The sequence below is a fragment of the Zingiber officinale genome, chromosome 8B (assembly GCF_018446385.1).
Source record: "Zingiber officinale cultivar Zhangliang chromosome 8B, Zo_v1.1, whole genome shotgun sequence".
In the NCBI taxonomy this organism is placed as follows: Eukaryota; Viridiplantae; Streptophyta; class Magnoliopsida; order Zingiberales; family Zingiberaceae; genus Zingiber; species Zingiber officinale.
The window spans coordinates 17,853,331-17,871,946 of NC_056001.1; the positions used below are offsets into that span (position 1 = coordinate 17,853,331).

Below are 18,616 nucleotides of genomic sequence, written 5' to 3' on the forward strand. Positions count from 1 at the left end.
TTTAAATAAGAAAGTTGATCTGAGTTTTAAAAGACTAAAATTTAGGAGAGCAAATCTCTTGGTCCTTTTTACCAAGGATGGATCACTCATAATTGTGGTCGGATCGTGATTGTAATCCGATCGTAATTGATTGTGATCCCTTCTTGGATTCATCACCCCCTCCAGGTTATAGTTTAGTTCGGAGCAGGTTGTCAGAGGCTGCTTGGAGGCCACCCCCGCTTGGTACCCAGCAATCTGACCACTTGTCTACCATTGGTAGTCTCCGAGTGACCTCCGATTATCTACTCCGAACTAAACTATAACTTAAAGGAGATAATGAACTAAGGAAAAAATCACATTAATTACAATTGAATTACGATCATGATCCGATCGTAATTATAAACAGTCCATCTCCTACCTATATAAAACAAAAAACTTGGAAATCTGCTCTCAAAATTTAAAGAGTTTGAACCTCTTACAATTTTATTATATTTTTATTTATTTTTTATAATATACGGTATAAGTCGATTAATTTGATCCAATAAAAATTTCTAATTTATCATCGGGATCAATTTAAAAGTGTGGACGCTCCAGATTATTTTACGATCTTAAAATTTTAGCGTATTTTATTTATTTATTTATTCTAGAACTTTACCTCTACTATGAGTCATCAATTTTTTAATTTTTATTTTGTTTAAAAAAAATTGTAATATTATATTCATATCGGCTTGGAATTTAAGTAAATCATCAAATTTATCACCGTCTTTACCTTGTTCTCTCCCTTCGTTCGGCTCCAAGAGAAATGGCCGTCGTCGCGTTGCCTCTGAGTCCGAATTCAGGACTCCATCTATCGTCTCACAACCCATGGACGCAGCGCAACCGAAGCCTCTCCTGCTTCTCGCTACGGTCGAAGTCTCGCATTCGACGAGTTCATTCATTGTCTCTAAGAACCAACGGAGGCGGCCCAATTTTTATGTCTGAGGATACCAACATTAGTCCTCGTGAAGAGATCCTGCGACTTTGCCTGACGGGTAATCTCAGTAAGGCCCTCAGTTTGATCTGTGAATCCGAAAGTTCCAATCTTGATTCCCAAGTCTATTGCTCCGTGCTGCAACTCTGCGCCAAACTCGGAGCCTTAGAGGATGGCATGAAACTTCACTCCATCATCTCTTCTTCGGGCCTTCAGATAGATAACGTTTTGGGATCGAAGCTGATGTTTATGTATGTCAAATGTGGCGACTTGAGTCAGGGTAGAAACGTGTTTGATGAGCTTGCCTCAAAAGAAGCACTTCCTTTGTGGAACTCGATGTTGACTGCCTATTCCAAGTCTGGTAATCACAAGGAAGTCATCTCCTTATTTAAAAAGATGCGGCATGTCGGAGTTGTTCCAGACTCATCTACTTCCTCCTGCGTTCTGAAGTGTTTAGGGTTTTTGGGCCTTGTTACTGAGGGAAAATGGGTGCATGGGTATCTTGTCAAACTGGGTTTGGATAGATACAACGCAGTCGGGAATGCTCTTGTTGCATTTTACTCCAAGTGCCACAAAATTGATGATGCAATTAAGTTGTTTGAGGAAATGCCTGACAAAGATATTATATCTTGGAATTCAATAATCAGTGGGTGTGTTTCAAATGGCCTTCCTGGAATTAGCATCACTCTATTCAATGAGTTGGTGTCTTTAGGATTGCACTTTGATTTAGCAACATTGGCTGGTGTTCTTTCAGCTTGTGCTGAAACAGCTTGTCTGGGAGTAGGTAGAACAATTCATGGCTATGCAATTAAAGTTGGCTTTGTTGAAGATATAACCATTCAGAATTCTTTAATTAATATGTACTCAAAATGTTGGAATTTGGTAGGCGCTGTTCAAGTTTTTGAGAAGATGAATGAAAAGAGTGTTGTTTCATGGACTTCAATGATCTCAGCATATGCTCAAGCTGGACAGTTGGAGGAAGCATTTTCTTGTTTTAGACAAATGGAGTCGGTAGGAATTAAACCAGATCAAATTGTCATTGTAGCTATCCTTCATGCTTGTGCATGTAATCAATCATTGGAAGAAGGGAAATACATCCATAGTTATATTGTCAGGAATAAATCGGAGAAGAATATTTTTGTCAGCAATGCACTTATGAACATGTACGCAAAGTGTGGGAATATGCTAGAAGCAAAAAAGGTCTTTGATGAAATGGATAGGAAGGATATCGTCTCATGGAACACCTTGATCGGAGGTTACTCAAAAATAGGTATGGCTAATGAAGCACTTAATTTATTTTGTGAAATGCAGTCTTCATTGAGACCTAATTCAGTGACCATGTCGTGCATTCTCCCTGCTGTTGCAAGCCTTTCATCTTTAGATAAAGGCATTCAGATTCATGCCCAAATATTAAGGTATGCGCGCTTGGAGGATGGTTATGTTACAAATGCATTGGTTGATATGTATGTAAAATGTGGTGCATTGTTGCTCGCCTGTTTGTTGTTTGATAGGATTAGCAAAAAGGATCGTATCACATGGACAGTGATGATTGCTGGTTATGGCATGCATGGACATGGTAACACAGCTATCACCCTTTTCAAAAAGATGAGATACGAGGGCATAGAACCAGATGAAGTTTCTTTTAGCGCCATCTTGTATGCTTGTAGTCATTCAGGACTCTTAAATGAAGGGTGGAAATTTTTTGATATGATGAGAAATGAATGCAAAATAGTACCAAATTTGGAGCACTATACTTGTATGGTTGACTTACTTAGTCGTGCTGGACATCTAACAAAAGCATACAAGTTCATAGAATCAATGCCCATACAACCAGATTCTACAATTTGGAGCACATTGCTCAGTGGTTGTAGAATTCACCGGGATGTGAAACTTGCTGAAACTGTTGCTGAGAAAGTTATTGAATTAGAGCCAGATAACACACGACATTACATTCTTTTAGCAAATACATATGCAGATGTAGAGAGGTGGAAAGCCATGAAGAAGTTGAGGAAAAGTGTTGGTACTTGTGGGCTGCAGAAGAATCTCAACTGTAGTTGGATCGAGATTAAAAATAAAGTTCACATTTTTGTTTCAAGTGACAGATCACATCCAAAATTAAGGAAGATAGAATTGTTTCTTGAAGAAGTGTCGAGACAGATGGAGACTGACGGCTCTGTCTCAAAAATGAAGTACGCACTGTTGAGTGTCGATTGTGCCACGAGGGAAGAAGCTCTTTGTGGGCACAGCGAGAAGTTGGCAATTGCTTTTGGTATCTTGAATTGTTCCAAAGGAAAACCAGTTCGAGTTACTAAAAATTCGAGAGTGTGTATCGGTTGCCACAATGTTGCCAAGTTTATTTCAAAGATGTCAAAGAGAGAGATCCTTTTGAGGGATTCCAATAGGTTTCACCATTTTGTGCAAGGGCGCTGTTCATGTAGAGGCTACTGGTGAACTTCCGGGCAAATGGTTTTCAATCTGAACATTATAGATGAAGCAGGCAGATGAATCTCAGATAGATCTTGATGCTGACCTAGCAACCCGCTTGGGTTGGTCTCCGGAGAAACCACTAACCAATAGGCCTCGATACTAAAGGTCTATTAAAATTTACTATTCGGTGCACATTGACATCTTTCAAGAAACTGAAGCAACAGTGTTGAGTTCTTGAATGTATCATAATCGAATAGGTTTAGCTCATGTTGTCACAGAACATGTGCATTGCCATATACATTTTATTCAAATGGTTTCCTGCTCAGCTCTTGTCACAGAACATGTATCATAATCGAAGTTCCTATTGACCATTCAGAAAAATTGAAAAATGTTTACAGTAGTCGGCCAATCAATCTAGTAATTTTAGGTCAATCGTTTATTAAAAAATATTCATCCGTGAATTTTTTGAAACCGAAACTCTGATCCTTGGATATATGAGAAATTGAGAAACACTTTACCGCTGCACCAGTATCTGAGAGAGCATAAGATTTTTTTAAAGAAAGGGTAGGATTTGTTAGAGGATACAATTTAATTAATTTAGTGGATATATTTAGCTTCTCTAGGGATAATAGATCTCTTTAATGTATAAAAAATACATTTAAGATTGGAACCTCTTGCACTTGTGGTTTCACTCTTCTCTTTGTTTTTTTTAAGATCTTATTTGTGTTTACATAGGGGAAGGGGAATCATCACCTCTATTATCCGTTCTACATGAGCGAACTTATCCTCGACATTGTGAAGATTGAAAGATCGTTTTTCTTTTTAAAAATAGAAGGTTTCTCATTTGGTCTAGAAAGCAGGGATATAGCCTTGACGAATATGAAATGTGGTCACTCCCTAATATTTTAGGGGGTCCAGGCTGGCTTTGGCCTTTGTGACACGAGAGTTTGGGAGTATTCCTAACCCAATCAAACAATAAAGCAGCTTTCTAGGGGCTCTATCAATCATGCGCCAAAATTTTCAAATCTGAAGAAAAACTGAGTCAAATAAATATATAACTATTGACCAATTTGAAATGCCTCATAAAAGAACTGAGAGAAAAAAATTAATTTATTTATAGAGCTTATATTTACAATCTGCAGCTAAAAGATTAAAACAGTGGAATTAAATGCGGAGAGAAAGCAGTCATGGCGGAGAAATTAATCCATGGCGTTGGGTCCTCTACAGGCCTTTGCGATCGGGCTCCAAATCCACTGCACCAAAAATTTCCGCCCATTTCGTCCGTTTAGGTTATAGCTCCGTCCCATCTCGTCCTTGCTCACTTGCCCCGTGTAGCCGCCGCCGCCGCCGGTGCCGTAGACGCCTTCGCAGAGGTCGGCGATCTCAGTGGGCGCCGTCGGGTCCTCGCCGGCGTACCACGCGTTAATCAGCGGGTTGGTGGAGAGCTCCGCCATCTCGTGCGCTAGCACGCTGACCATGCCGTCGACGCCGACGTCGCCGTTGGGCGGGCTCATGGCCCCGACGCTGCCGGCCATGTAGGTCGGCACGGCGAAGGGGTAAGCGCAGACGTCGGGGCACTGCTTGCCGCTGTGGCCGACCCAGGCGTAGGGCAGCGTGTGGCCGACGAGGGAAGGGAAGGTGAAGTAGTGGAAGCCGCAGGCGGCGCGGCAGAAGTCCTGGACGGCGACGCCGGGCGCGGTGAGGACGATGTAGGCGCCGCGGCCGTGGTCGACGGGGAGGGATCGCGCGGCGAGGGCATCGGCGATGACGAGCTGGATGGAAAGCCGGGTGAGGGAAGCGCCGCGCGGGAGATGCGGGAGGGAGGCCTCGGCCGCGACGGCGACGCGGCGGGAGACGTTGGCGCCGGTCTGGTCGGGGTAGAGCGCGACGGTGGACCACCACTGAGCGACGGAGGGAGGTGGAGTGGAAGGATCGGAGAGCGAGAGGAGGAAGTCGCGGAGCGGGGCTTGCTGGGCGGCAGTCCACGGACCGTACCAGACGAGGTAGAGGTTGATCGGGGAGGAGAGAACGGGGCCCATGTGGTAGCGGAGGTTGACGAGGTCGGAGGAACCCTCGTAGCGCTTGGACTCGGCCAACGCCGCCCCGGCGCCGGCGGATCTGATGCTTCCGGCCAAGCGGAGGTGGTGGTGGGAAAAGGGGAAAGGAGAAGCAGCGAGGAGGAAGGAAGGGAAGGAAAGGAGGAGGCCAAAAAAGAAGAAAAAGAGAGGCAGCAGCAACTCCATCTTGATTTTGGGTTGGGGGTGTGACGAGTGATGAGAGTGAAGGCCAGCTAGTGAGTGCCTATAAATAGGGGGTGGGGAAAAACGCGAGGGAAAGCGGAGGATGGGCTGGCAATGGCATTGGAGGAGGGGAGTAAGCTGGTGACAGCTGGGAGAGTGGGGGCAGGGACATATGCTTTTACTTCCGACGCCCGAGAGAATAAATTGTGATGTGAAGGGAGAGGTGTAAAGCAAAAACAATAAAAGTGAGAAAGAAAGGTAGTTTCCGTAGCACTTTCGTTTGGTTTCTATTCGTTGATCGGTGATTAGTGCAGGGCACATTTTGTAATTCAATTTTAATTTTAGTAAATTAACAGATAAATTATTTTTAATAGATTTAAAAATGTTGGATTGATAGATCATAGCCAACTAAAAACACATGATAAATGATTAATAACCCGTTACAGCTTATCAGTCTAAAATTATAGGCCACCTCCACCTTCTTGACCACGACAAAACCCCTGAATGGGAGCACACAACACCAAGATCGGAGGGTTTTATTATTATTATAATTATTATTATTATTGTTTTTTATACTTGTTTGTAAATAAATTAGAATGAGAATATATATATTAATCTTGGATTTTTGTTGGCTTTTAGGGCAAAGATTATTTAAATTTTGACAAGATTTTTCACAAGTTCTATCAACTCTTGAATTGATTAAATAGATGACTAATAAAAATAACAAAAAAAAAACTTGCTCTCTTTCTTTTGAATTTTCGACTAAATTATTTTTTATTTTAAAAATTAAATGGCTTGAGTTGATCTTATCCATTTAAGCTGGCCGATAAACTTTGATTGGAGTCTACTAAAATTATTTTATAGACGATTGGAATTTAATCATAATTAATTACAATTTAAGCTTATAATTTGATCTCGGTGACTCAAGTAATAAGTATTAAGTTGTTTGAAAATAATAATTGATAGATAAAGCTTCCATGATCAATATTTTAATTGAGTGATCAGAATTTGAGTCCAATAGAATAGGCATATTAAAGGGTATTCTACTACAATTATATCACTCTGATTGTGTTTTATTTTATTTTTTTTTATAATTAAGTTTTTTAGCTCTAGATTTTGTGATATTAACTTTACTTTTGTTTTAATATTTTTTTAACTTTTGTTTACTAATAATAGTTCTCACCGTCTTCTTCTATCATGAAGCCTTAGTTTTGGATTTTCTTCTACTTAGAGGTCTTGTCTACAGTTTTATGTATCTTCTTTACTAGCACTTGCCTTATTTGAGCATCTCAATTTATCAGTCAAACTTAACCTACTTCATCTGTGAACTCATGTTAGACTTTTTTATTGCTAACTTTTACTAGACTTTTCTATCAGTTAAGTATCAAATAAAGACACATATTTAGACTTTTCAACTACTACATAATAACTTATCAATTATTTTGCACCTCTATATAGACAAATACATTAATAAATAAAATATTAATTTAATTTTAATTCTTTATCCAACACACTAAAATTACGTAGTCGAATTTGACCCCTTAAAATATGACTGTACTAATAATATTCATCGTGATTTTTTTAATAATTAAATTCGTTTTATCGTTGTTCTATTTTAAGAGTTGGGTGACGGTATTCATAGAAAAAAAAGTTTAGTTTTTTATTTTTATAATTTTATTGATGAAATGATCAGAATATCCTTTATATTTCAGTAAATTAAGAGGCATCTGAATGACATCTAGCTATTTAATTTTAAGGACACGAACATGTAATTATTGAGCCTGCGGATGAATAAATTCAATGGCCATCTGTCGATGCCTCTGTATCAATTCATGTCATCGATGACATATTTAATATGCAATGTATCTCTTTAATACACCATTTTTTTAATATATATATATATATATATATATTGATTTTGATTTATTGAACCAAGCGACATCCAATTTCCACCTTTTTTCCAAATATTTTGATAAAAATATCATAAATAAATCAAATAAATTATGAATCAAGACAATTATTCCGAAATAATTAGATTTTTCTTTCTTTAATTTAAAAAGAAAAAAAGAAAAGCATATAATTTGGATGAAAATATCTAACAATTCAGATCAAAAGGTGGTCCCTTATTTTCATTATAGTAAGAAGAATATTTTTTTTTAAAGGAGCAGCTCATCCTCTTTTTCATTTTAAAAATAATTTTATTTCAATAATATTATATATAATTATAGTTATAATTGTTATAACATAAAATAAAATTATTTTAACTTTATCAAATTACTCTACATAAAATATATTTATATTAAAATTTGTTTTTTATCAATTAGATTGATATTACTTGAAGATAATTAAAAATATTTTAATTTGATCAAAATTACTTTAAAATTATTATTGCGCAACAGTTGTAGACATAATTAAGTAAGAGGGTTGTTATTTACTGTTATAATTGCACCAATTGTGACCTTAACTACCTCAATTGTTATAACAATACTGAAATAATAATAATAAAAATTAGATAAAAAGTATAATAAAATATTATATAGATAACTTTTTTCGAGATATAATATCTTTTTGATGTTAATTAAAATAAAGAGTGTTAGTTTAATCTTTGCTCCATTAATATTTTCGGGTTCGAGATATTTCTTTTGGCTGGTCCTCCGCCCATCGGCCTTTTGGGGGCCACATGAGGGAGGGCCCATGCAAGGCTGGACTTGGATTCTTCGTTCTTATTGGTTCTCCGCCATGACTGAGTCGATGTCGCCAAAAGTCGTACAAAATAATTGACTTGACATTATATACATACACACACTAAATAGCAGGGGAGCGCGTGGGCCCAACCTGACGTGGACTGCTGAGGTGGAGCCTTCTAAGAAGTTGGAATTGACCAAAAATAAATAAACTATTTATGTAATAAATGCCATGTAGAGTAACTAGTATGTTAGAACCTTATTTCGAGAAGGAGATGTTTGAAAGAAAAGTGAAGTTTGGAAGAACAAGGCCAATCATTGGCTCATATTTGAATAAAACATCAATCATAGAGTCAGTTGATGAAAGATAAGAAAGGTTTTGAGAAAAGTAGATCTAGAGACAGTCATTATAACTTGAATTTGTCAGTTATCACTAACAGTCCAGATGGGTATTACATAAAAAAAATTACAAATTTAAATATTTTCTTCACCCTAAAGAAGAAATTAACACTCGAAAGACTTCAAAAAAAAATCAACTTCTAACAACTCTAAATAAGAATATCATGAGGGCTCCCATGAGTCGCAAGATGTGCAAGACTATTCCATCGTAATGAAACGCTTCTTAGAATGTCAAACCATTCTCATAATGATATCGATGATTTCCCCAAGATAACTTTTGTTTGTGGAGCGATTTGATTGTAGAGCCAAGACAAATTTTTCTCTCCTCGAGTCACAGCCAATAGAAATCAAATGGTTGCATGCCAAGTTGGACGTCCCTGCTCCACCTACTGTGTGACGGCAAAGGGACGCATGTTGGCTGCTGGAGGATCATCGATATACATTTGCTGTCCAAATAGCTGGCAGCTGTTTATAAGACTTGTGGCAAAGAAAAACAAGAAGACTTGTGCAAGGTCAGGAATCCACAGCGACCATCCAAATTCAGTGTGGCGTTTGTCTGGTGAGTGAGGAAGAAGCGCAGCTGGCTAATGAACAACTTCTTGTGTCTTCTTGTGCAAGTCTACATAATTGGGCTGGAAAAGGGAAAAAATGGGAATGTGACTTGGTTGTTGAAATCGGCTGGTTCTCTTGCAATCCTAGTCGGCTGATTGATGATTATAAGTGCTCCTCCTCCCTTAGCCTTGCATGCATGATTCTTCAAAGTGACTGCCTGTGGCACAACCGCAGCAGCCGAGTTTCTTTTTCCACTGTTTTTGAAGGACACAATTAGATTAATCAGTAAAAAGTTAGCACTAATGGCAATAAAGAAGATGCAAATGGAGACACAAGACACGCTGCTCTAATAGTATGGGTAGTATATGGAGCAGCAAGAAATAGCTAAAAGAAATAAGCCTAGGAGCCAAATTTAATTCTGCAATCCAAAATTGACATGCCATAGAAATGACAAGGAATTAAAACTACCATAGAAAATTCAAAACTGATCATAGTGGCATGCCATATGAATTAAAACTGCCATGGAAAATTAATGCTGAATGACGAGAATGTTTAGCAGATGGGCCCTCAGAGCAATCCTGTTGCAGAGTATTAGGGAGCTGAAAAGTACGTGGATGCAATTGTTCCTCATATGTGCAGTTTCTTACTCGGGCTCCAATTTGATTCAGTACCATTGAACCTTTAGCTGCCTGTTCCCCTGATCCTTGCTAGCCATAGTTTGCACCTCTGAAGCCACATAAAGTGAAGGGCTTTGCCAGGAAGCTTGCCCGAAAATCATGTTGTACCAAGCCCATGCCTAACAGCTAGTATGGAGTGAGGCTCTGGTGTGTTTTGACTGTTTTCCTGTTGCTTGAGAAGGATAGAATGCATTCCTCTAGAATGATTCCAGTATTAAAGGCAATGCAATACCATCTATCCTTGGTATAGATACATTTCTGAAATATGTGAACTATAGTCTCCTCATTGCAGTAGCAGTATGTGCAGTTTGTATCACTCATTTCTATGCCCTTTCTTTTTTGAGTCTCGTGTTACCCAGTCCTGCAACAAAAGCCAGGTGAAAAGTTTGGTCCATTTGGGAGCAAAAGAAGACCAAAGGTTTAAAGTATTTTAGCGAATAGCCACAGTTCACATGAGTGCATTGTAGGCTGACTAACCATGAATATGCCGTCTGAACTCCATCCTCAAATAGCCACAGCTCCCATAAGTGCATTGTAGGCTGACCTAATCATGACTATGCCATCTGGATTCCATCCCCAAACAATCATCTCTCTAGAATGTAGTTGAAATTGGATGCTATTGTACCTGATCTGTATCCTCAAGTCTTTCAGAACCACAGTGCCATTTAATACCAGCCCCCAGTCCAAAGACACTTCATTTGGAAGGTCTACTATCCTGCTGAATTTATTTTCTGAAAAGTTTGGAAATTTATATCTCAGAAGACCATCTAATGCGATAAAGATTACATAGGATTCATCAAAATGATATCTTGGAAATATCTCTCAATGGTAGCGAAAGGTGGAATCCGCCACCCCAGCGGCCCCACACGATCGGTCCCACGACCATTTGTGAGGAGGTAAATAGGAAAGTTGTAGTTGGCCAGTGCAGAGGAGAGCTTTTTTTTTTCCTCGACTTTGCCGATGGAAATATCTCTCAATGGTTATGCTGTTGAAGGTCCAAGAAAAAGTGCAATCAATCAAGATATTCTTCCTGGTGAAACAAGGACAGAGTTCTGACAATAGGTAATTGTTTTGTTGAGGGTTTCAATATAGGAAGTGCACAGTGCTACATGGTGCAAATGGAGGCTAGTGAAGTGAGTTGTCAAAGGGACTGGCACATTCCATAGCTGTATGTTGTAAATGAAATGTAGACATGCCTCATGTACTTTGTGTGAATCAAGTGAACTAATAGTGTCATTAGCTTCACAGGAACTAACACGATTAGGTAATCTTGTTGTGTGCTAAAACTCAGTTTGGGAAACATTGTCCGTTCTGAAATTAAACAGATATGTGACATCTTTAGTTGAAGAAAAGTTCCAGTTCATTCAGGGATGGATCAAATTTATATTAGACTAACCACTTCCATCTCTCAAGTAGCATCACTTGAAGATTCTATAAGAAGAGAATGCTCGCCTTTAGTATAAATGACATTGCAACTTTATCATACCTGTCAAGACATAAAGAGGTTAAAATATTTCTTCAATAGATCAATATATATCAAATCACAAAAAATAAAAAACCCTTCAAAATTCATAATGGTCCAGTAAGAGGAGAATAAGTTCTTGCAAGACTATGATTCATTAAGATCATACATAAACACACCTAGACATCAGCAAGAACTCAATTGAGTCAACTTGCAATATTTAGTTTTGACGAGTTCATATCTGCATTTTGGAGCATTTAGTTTAGAAAAAAGTTGATATTGACATAAGCAAAGTGTATGACTAACCACTGATTGTAAACACCACGGATTATGTTTGGATGCTCAATTACCATGATTCCTTCATGCAAAAAGATGCCTAGCATTATTATTGTCCCAACCTAATTGAGCATAAACATTTTAGCCACTGAAGAAAATGCACAGAATTAGCCTAGCTAGAGTAACTTGTGGAGCAGAAAAGGAAAATGGACAATAAACACCTTGAAACTAAGTGTTGATCTATCGACAGCATTTACATCAATATCTTAAATATAGACAAGCTGAGTAGATGAAACTGAAAAGAAAAGAATAAAACAAGAAAAATCAGTAGCATCAAATCTTTCAATAAGGTAGAACTTCTCTTTACAGGGATGGATTCACATAATAGAGAAATTTGATTACTACAGAAAGACGAATGCCATAGGATCCTTATCGCTTCATCAAACAATTATCAGTTTATCCATATCTACTGATTTCCTGACTTTGGCACCCACTAAGTTAGCAAGATTGGTTCATAATTGTTCATCTCTAATTACAATTTTACAATTTCTAGAACTCCTCTTTACAGGGGTGGATTCACATATCAGGTGAATTTGATTCTATCAATTGGTGAATACTGCAGGATCATTATTACTTCATTAACTAGTTGCCAGTTTATCCATATCTACTAATTCTAGACTCAAACACACACTAAGGCCTTGTTTGTTTAGGCAATTTTTCTTGTTTTTTTTAGAACACAAAATTTAAAAGCTAAAAATATATGTGAAACAAATATTTAGCAATGAATTTTTTTGACATGTTTAAATTAATTAGAGATGAATGGTGGGATAAATTTGTCTAATTATCTTAGGTATGGTCATTCCTAAAAGGCTCTTAGAGCACTCTTGAAGTACCCATGCAACTCAAAAGTTTCCTTGTAATAATATAAGCAAGACAGCTTGGATGATTCAAGTGGTGCCTATTATCTAAGAGACTGTTCACCAAGAAGTCTAGAAAATAATTCTAAGTCACTTTATACAATACAGGATAAATTGAATAACAAAAGACAATAGAATCAATCAGTAATATGTACTAATAACTAATTTCTCTATGATCAGTAACTTCAGTATGCAGAGAGCTTATTTTCTATGAATAAAACAGGCAACAATCTGTATAATAATCAAGTAGAAAGTAAATCTGTTGATTAGAATGAGCGGCATCGGTCAAGTCAATTGTCCAAATATGTTCCTCTGTGTACATTCATAGAAGAACACTTGCTATAAGATAACTACTCCATAAGGATAATCCTTACCCTCACGTAGTTGACTAAATCATTGATCACTTCTAATTGCTAGGTCATCTAACATGTGTAAGAAAGTTGAATTTGTCTTTTAGTTTTGACGCCAAATCTTCCCTAGACAACTTGACGAGATCCTTCTTTACTCTCATATAGACAGGAAAGTTGGGTTTTAAGCCCTTGTCCATCAACTCAAGAAGAATTCTACCAGCCTCTTCTACCCTCCCTGACATGCAATAAAGCTTTGCGAGTAAGCTGTAATTTACATTAGTTGAGTATTTAACTTTTGTGCTCATATTGACTACATATTGGTAAGCATCTTCTGCACACCCTGATCCAAAAAATCCTTTAATAAATGCTGCATCAATAGCAAGGCTTGGCTTAAATCCTTCAGACAGCATCCGATCAAGGAATTTGATAGCAAACCTCATTCTTTTCGCCTTACATGCATGAATAAGAACTAACTCAAAAGTCCCTAAGTCTGGAAGGTATCCCGATTTTTCCATTGCTTCGAGCAAATCACATGCTTCAACAAATCTGCCATTCTTGAAAAGACTTCCAAGCAAATAATTGTAAGATTTGGTAGTAGGATCACAACCTGACCTGCGCATTTCATCAAACAAACCTCGAGCACCTTCAAAATCACGTCTCCTGCATTTTGCAGCAATGAGCACATTGTAATAACTAGTCCTTCTGGCTGTCTCTGACATAACGAAAATAGCCGTATCAAAGGCATTCATGGAACAGAGAAACTTAATCAAGGAAAAGATTCCCGTCCCTCGACAAGATCCCCCAACTTTATTTAGAAGCTCTGCGATTCTTTTGGCAGACTCTTTAACACCAACAGTGCCTCGACGCGACAGGAAGGAGAAAGCCTCTTCGGTTAGAGAATGCCCCATGGAGGAGAGCTGGACTAACATACAATGCATGCTGTCGTAATCATCAACGAGACCGAGATTGCATACCATCTGATTATAAGCCTCAGAATTAGGACGAAAGTCAGGGTGAGAAGCCAAAACCCAGCGGAAGAAGCGCAACGCCGAGACAGCACGATCGTTCGACGCGCGGAGAACCTCCAGAACCAGGGCGTGGGAAGGGGTCAGATTCAGCAGGTGTAATTGCGATTCCAAATCATCCGAACCGCCTGCGATCGACGCAATGAGGTGGGAAATTGCTGAAGGCTCGACGCCTGGAACGCGAGGGGTTCGGCTCCTTCTGCTGGTGTCGGAACGTCCGGTAACCTGAGAAGAGAGAGCGCGGACGAGGTTGCACGGAGAAGGGACAGAGGGAGCGTGCGGGGAGGGGGAGGAGAAGAGGTAGAAGGGATCGGGATGGGTCTGAGGGGCCTGCGAAGGGAATAGGGTTCGCACAAACAAGCGCAGCGGAAACAGCCGGCGAAATCGCGGTGACATTGGAACCGACACACTCAGTCGGACAGCGGCGCAGAGGCCGCGACGGGGTTTTAGTGTTCTATTAGAGGGCCTAGAGAGGCGGATGAACCGTAGGGGAAGAGCCAAGGCACTCAGCACTCTCCTTTTGCAAAATTGCCCAATTAACTCTCTTATATCGGCATTAGATTTAGGGTTATAAATAAATTAAATATTGACTTGATATTCAATTTAGTAAAAGGTTATTTAGGCGTATATTTGAAATTTTAATTGTGTGAGACTAACAAACTTTTATTTATATTAGTTCAACATATATATAATTAATTAAATTAATAATCTTAAATAAATTATTAAATTAAATTAAAAAAAAGTTGGAATATATATTTGACTTATTAATATTCATAATAAAGATTATAAATTATTCAGAAATAATATTCGGGAATAAAATTTGTAAATCATATTTGATGGTATCCGGAGCTGCACTCGAGTACTTATCCTCACTTCATGACTTGTCAATCTCCTTTCCTGAGTAGTCCCACCTTGCTAGTTTCCTTTTTCGAGCATTTGGTGTTCATCCAATAATGTTTCATTCGGACTTAGAAGAGCCACTCGGGATCTATGCTCTTGAGCACTCATTGTTCGTCCAACAACACTCCATTCATACTGAGGAAGGCCACTGGAAATCTGTGCTCTCAAGCCATCAGTTTTCGTCCTACGATATCCCACGCAGACTCTAGTCACTTCCTAAGCACTCGACTTCACTCCCCGACCAATGGATCTCTACTCCCGAGTACTCGGCTTTCATCCTACGACATCCCACTCAGACTCAAATCACTTCCCGAGCAATCGGCTTCACTTTAGCCTTCATCCTACGACATCCCTCTCAACTCAGGTCACTTTCCCGAGCATTATTCGACTTTCACTCCCTGACTAATGGATCTCTACTTCCACACACTTGGCATTCGTCCTACAGTATCCTACTTGGACTCAAGTCACTTCCTTGACTAATAGGTCTGCACCCCTTGACCAGTCAAATCCCATTCGGACTCGAGAAGCCTAGTCGACTGTCGGCGATAGCCAACTACTCGGCCTCAACTTCCTACAATTGTTTGCCAATGTCAGAAGTACAATTCAATGGTTATTGCTCCTGATGTCCTACCACCCTTTGTATGGCTAGCCTACGAGTGGAGTATCTCTTGTGTGGTCGCTTATGTGGTTAGCCTAGAGGTCACGTGTCACCTATATGGAGATTCCCTTTCGTCGGTTATATAAGGATCGATAGAGGTAAGAGAAGATATGATGGACAACTCTTTGATCTTCACCAACCATCTCCCCTCTTTCTCTTAAGTAATTCTTTCTCTCTTGTGTTTATGCGAGCTACGTATTTTAAGCTAGCGCTAATTTGACACGCACCCGCAATGCCGACCCTCCACTACAAGTGACTCTTAAGCCACCGAGAGCAAATCACACTGGAGGACAATCGAAATTTCCCTTCTTAAGGCGAAGGGAGAAAAGGAGCCCAAGTAGGTGAAAAACACACCATCAATATTTATTAATAAATCTTTTATCAAAATTTTAAATAGACAATAAAACTTTTAAAATGAACAAGTTAACTAACTAATTAAATAAACTTAAAAATATATATAAAAAAAATAATCAAGAATTCGAACTTATGTCGAATCAAGTTTATGTCTAACTAAATTCAAATTCATAAAAAAAAATAAATCAAATTTAAATAATTATTTCAACTATGTTCAGTTTGATTAACTTATAAGGTTTAGTTTGACTTAGTCATTTACAGCATAATTATATTAGCCAATTGACATTTATTTTTAGCTTTTACTTTAGGTTAGCCTTTTTCGATTTAATTATTTATCAACATTCCATGTTTTTCTAACTAATTTAATATAAGATGTGATTTTTAAAAATTAAATCATGAAAATTTAAATGTGTATATTACATAAAATTAAAATGATAAAGATGTTTTATAAATATGATATAGTGATAAAATATTCAGAGGAATAAATACAAAAAATAAAATTTGAATCCGGATATTTTAAAAGGTCACCTCTCAATGTACATAAATTATACTTAAAATTTATAAACCGATCAAAGAAATAGAGAAATCTACCAAATGCTCAAAGATAATTCTCCACGCCCCATGTTACGGTGCACATTTGGTGGATGTCTAGAGCATAATTCTAGACTCGAGTATGCTTGTGCACTATTTGATGAAAAAATTAAGAAATATAGTACGAATTATGATTACCCAAGGCGGAGTGGTTGTGTTGTAAACACAGCGCGAATTATAATTACCTATGGGATTGGGCTCACTAAGCAGCTTGAGTACTCAAATAGATCATGACTCATCCTCCTCCTCCTCCTCCTCCTAATAATAATAATAATAATATTTTATTCAAAAGTGGAGAAGACATAAAGCTTGGGATGTAATTGGAAGCTTAACGTAGTGAAGACTCTACATGCTCTTATAATACAAAAACGTCAGTGCCGAGTCGAGATAGGATTCTCACCGTTAGTCCTCCGACGTTTAAATCAGTTTCTGACGGTGTAGAAAATAGCAAAAGAACTATAGCAAAAAAGTGTGTAGAATGATAAAGTTGTACGTACCTCCTCTTGTAAATGGGAACCTCTTTTATAACATCATTGTAGTTTACACGTATCTCAAAACGGGCACATATTTTCCTAAGTGTTCTATGAAAAGATAAACCAAAAGTGCCCTTAACACTTTTTCTTAAGTAAATATGTATATTTTTGATGAGATATGCTGGAAGCTTTCAAAGTACCATTTGCCTACGGAACATATTCATTTGTCAGTGGTGCACACCCCCAAAAGGATACGATAAGATACTTAGGTGAGCCCTCTTATAGGCCAATCGGAGTCCGCTCGGTCGGGACACCCTGTCGACCGTCTCCCTCGGATCTACCCACACATCTCCTTCCTTACTTCTCGACTGTCATTGGTTACCTTCGTATGACTAGCCATGCCCCTCGATCAGTGAAACAAGCTCGTTGAGGATTGCCATTTGCCTCTTAACTTCGTCTGCCGACATTAAGCAAGCTATTTGGCACCCTTTCCCAATCAATCGACCTTCCCATTCATCTGACCGATTAGAACCTTTAACCATTTTAATTTCGACCTCCACGTCAATCAACATATCTTTAATGGACCCCTTTCCATCACCATCTTAAAAAAAAAAAAAATAATAATAATAATAATAATAATAATCACGCAATACGCATAAACCAAATAGTCAAATACAATCTATCTATTCACTCGTTGACAATGCATTTTGGACCTTATCCGGGATGATGAGGCAAACATGCATGCAACTCCATACATAATTCTTATCCATATCATTTCATTATTATTTAATAGCTCCCGACTTGTTAAGAAAATGGCGGTGGGAAGCGATCCTTTCTGAAAGTCACGCCCACTCTTCCCACCCTCCTTCGTCGCCCATAGGAAGAAGAAAGGGAACAACGCCGCAAGGAACGAATTTACCGAATGGATCGGCTGGCGCCGCTCCCGATCTCTCCCCGCAGCCTCCACACCCGCTGCCCTCCGCCATCCCATTCGATCTTGTCGCAGATTTCCCAGACTCCTCGCCTCACAGGGACTCCCAAGAAGCGGAAGCCCCTGAATCGCTCCTCCCCTGCTCTCTCCATCTCCCGTCGATCGACGGCTGCTAGAGTAGGCTCCGCAACCGGCGACGACTCCGTCGCTCCCACGGTCGGCATAAAGAGTCCTCTGTTCGAGAGGGGGCGGCTCTACGACCTCTACTCGGCCAGGCGGAACGAGCGGCTCGAGAGGAAGATGGCGGAGTGCTCCGAAGCGGTGGCGGTAGTGACAGAGGACCCTGCCGTCGCAGTTGTGCTCGCCAAGAGGCTGCTCTCGAAAAAAGCTGAGTCCGCGAGGAAGTCGGTTCTGGGGCACTTCTCCGGGAGCCGTGGGAGTAGCTCCCGGTCAGCGGTGGGGAGCAGCAAGGAGAAGAGGAAAGCGGGCTCTTCCTTTGCTGAGTGCTCTGCCGCTCGCGGAAGAAAGCGAAACGGCTCTGGATCAGTCCGCTGGTTGTGAGGTTTCCAATTCTTGTATTCATCTTCGTTTTGAGATTATTGTACAAATAGTAAAGTTCGCAACTCAGCATGGGAAGCTAGATTTGCATATTTGCATATTTGCATTAAAACTTATTGTTCCAAGGTTGTCATATCAAGTGGAAATATATGAGTTGATATCTGAAAACAAATAACAGATCAATAAAAAAAAG

The 18,616-nt window shown here is 39.1% G+C and overlaps 4 protein-coding genes and 1 long non-coding RNA gene across 6 annotated transcripts; 2 read left to right on the forward strand and 3 right to left on the reverse strand.

Moving 5' to 3' along the window:
* The first annotated feature begins 743 nt into the window (after positions 1-743).
* LOC122017171 (pentatricopeptide repeat-containing protein DOT4, chloroplastic) lies at positions 744-3,819 on the forward strand. 2 transcript variants are annotated; one of them, XM_042574710.1, is made up of 2 exons: positions 744-2,364; positions 2,461-3,819. In XM_042574710.1, the coding sequence occupies exons 1-2, from the start codon at positions 782-784 to the stop codon at positions 3,398-3,400; spliced, it is 2,523 nt and encodes an 840-aa protein (XP_042430644.1). In that variant the 5' UTR covers positions 744-781; the 3' UTR covers positions 3,401-3,819. The 2 variants fall into 2 exon arrangements, with proteins under 2 accessions (XP_042430644.1, XP_042430643.1); XM_042574709.1 differs by having other exon boundaries at positions 744-3,813.
* Positions 3,820-4,468: 649 nt separating this feature from the next.
* On the reverse strand, positions 4,469-5,670 carry LOC122017036 (protein EXORDIUM-like 5). The gene has a single exon (XM_042574501.1). The coding sequence runs from the start codon at positions 5,617-5,619 to the stop codon at positions 4,576-4,578; it is 1,044 nt and encodes a 347-aa protein (XP_042430435.1). The 5' UTR covers positions 5,620-5,670; the 3' UTR covers positions 4,469-4,575.
* Positions 5,671-8,707: 3,037 nt separating this feature from the next.
* LOC122015167 lies at positions 8,708-11,313 on the reverse strand. Its single transcript, XR_006120844.1, has 3 exons — positions 10,406-11,313; positions 9,720-10,289; positions 8,708-9,505 (listed from the first exon to the last, which is right to left on the reverse strand). It is a non-coding gene; the product is annotated as an uncharacterized LOC122015167 (long non-coding RNA).
* Positions 11,314-11,324: 11 nt separating this feature from the next.
* LOC122015166 lies at positions 11,325-14,471 on the reverse strand. The gene is made up of 2 exons (XM_042571917.1): positions 13,546-14,471; positions 11,325-11,414 (listed from the first exon to the last, which is right to left on the reverse strand). Exons 1-2 carry the CDS (start codon positions 14,352-14,354, stop codon positions 11,360-11,362), a joined length of 864 nt encoding a protein of 287 aa, XP_042427851.1. The 5' UTR covers positions 14,355-14,471; the 3' UTR covers positions 11,325-11,359.
* A 3,254-nt stretch (positions 14,472-17,725) lies between these two features.
* On the forward strand, positions 17,726-18,515 carry LOC122015116. Its single transcript, XM_042571809.1, has one exon. The coding sequence runs from the start codon at positions 17,857-17,859 to the stop codon at positions 18,424-18,426; it is 570 nt and encodes a 189-aa protein (XP_042427743.1). The 5' UTR covers positions 17,726-17,856; the 3' UTR covers positions 18,427-18,515.
* Positions 18,516-18,616: the final 101 nt, after the last annotated feature.

Coding starts and splice junctions, on each gene's coding strand:
- LOC122015116 (XM_042571809.1), top strand. CDS start 17,857: ATGGATCGGCTGGCGCCGCTCCCGATCTCTCCCCGCAGCCTCCACACC.
- LOC122017036 (XM_042574501.1), bottom strand. CDS start 5,619: ATGGAGTTGCTGCTGCCTCTCTTTTTCTTCTTTTTTGGCCTCCTCCTT.
- LOC122015166 (XM_042571917.1), bottom strand. CDS start 14,354: ATGTCACCGCGATTTCGCCGGCTGTTTCCGCTGCGCTTGTTTGTGCGA. Junction 11,415..13,545: donor TTGTTTGATGAAATGCGCAG/GTCAGGTTGTGA, acceptor ATGTCTTGACAG/GTATGATAAAGTTGCAATGT.
- LOC122017171 (XM_042574709.1), top strand. CDS start 782: ATGGCCGTCGTCGCGTTGCCTCTGAGTCCGAATTCAGGACTCCATCTA.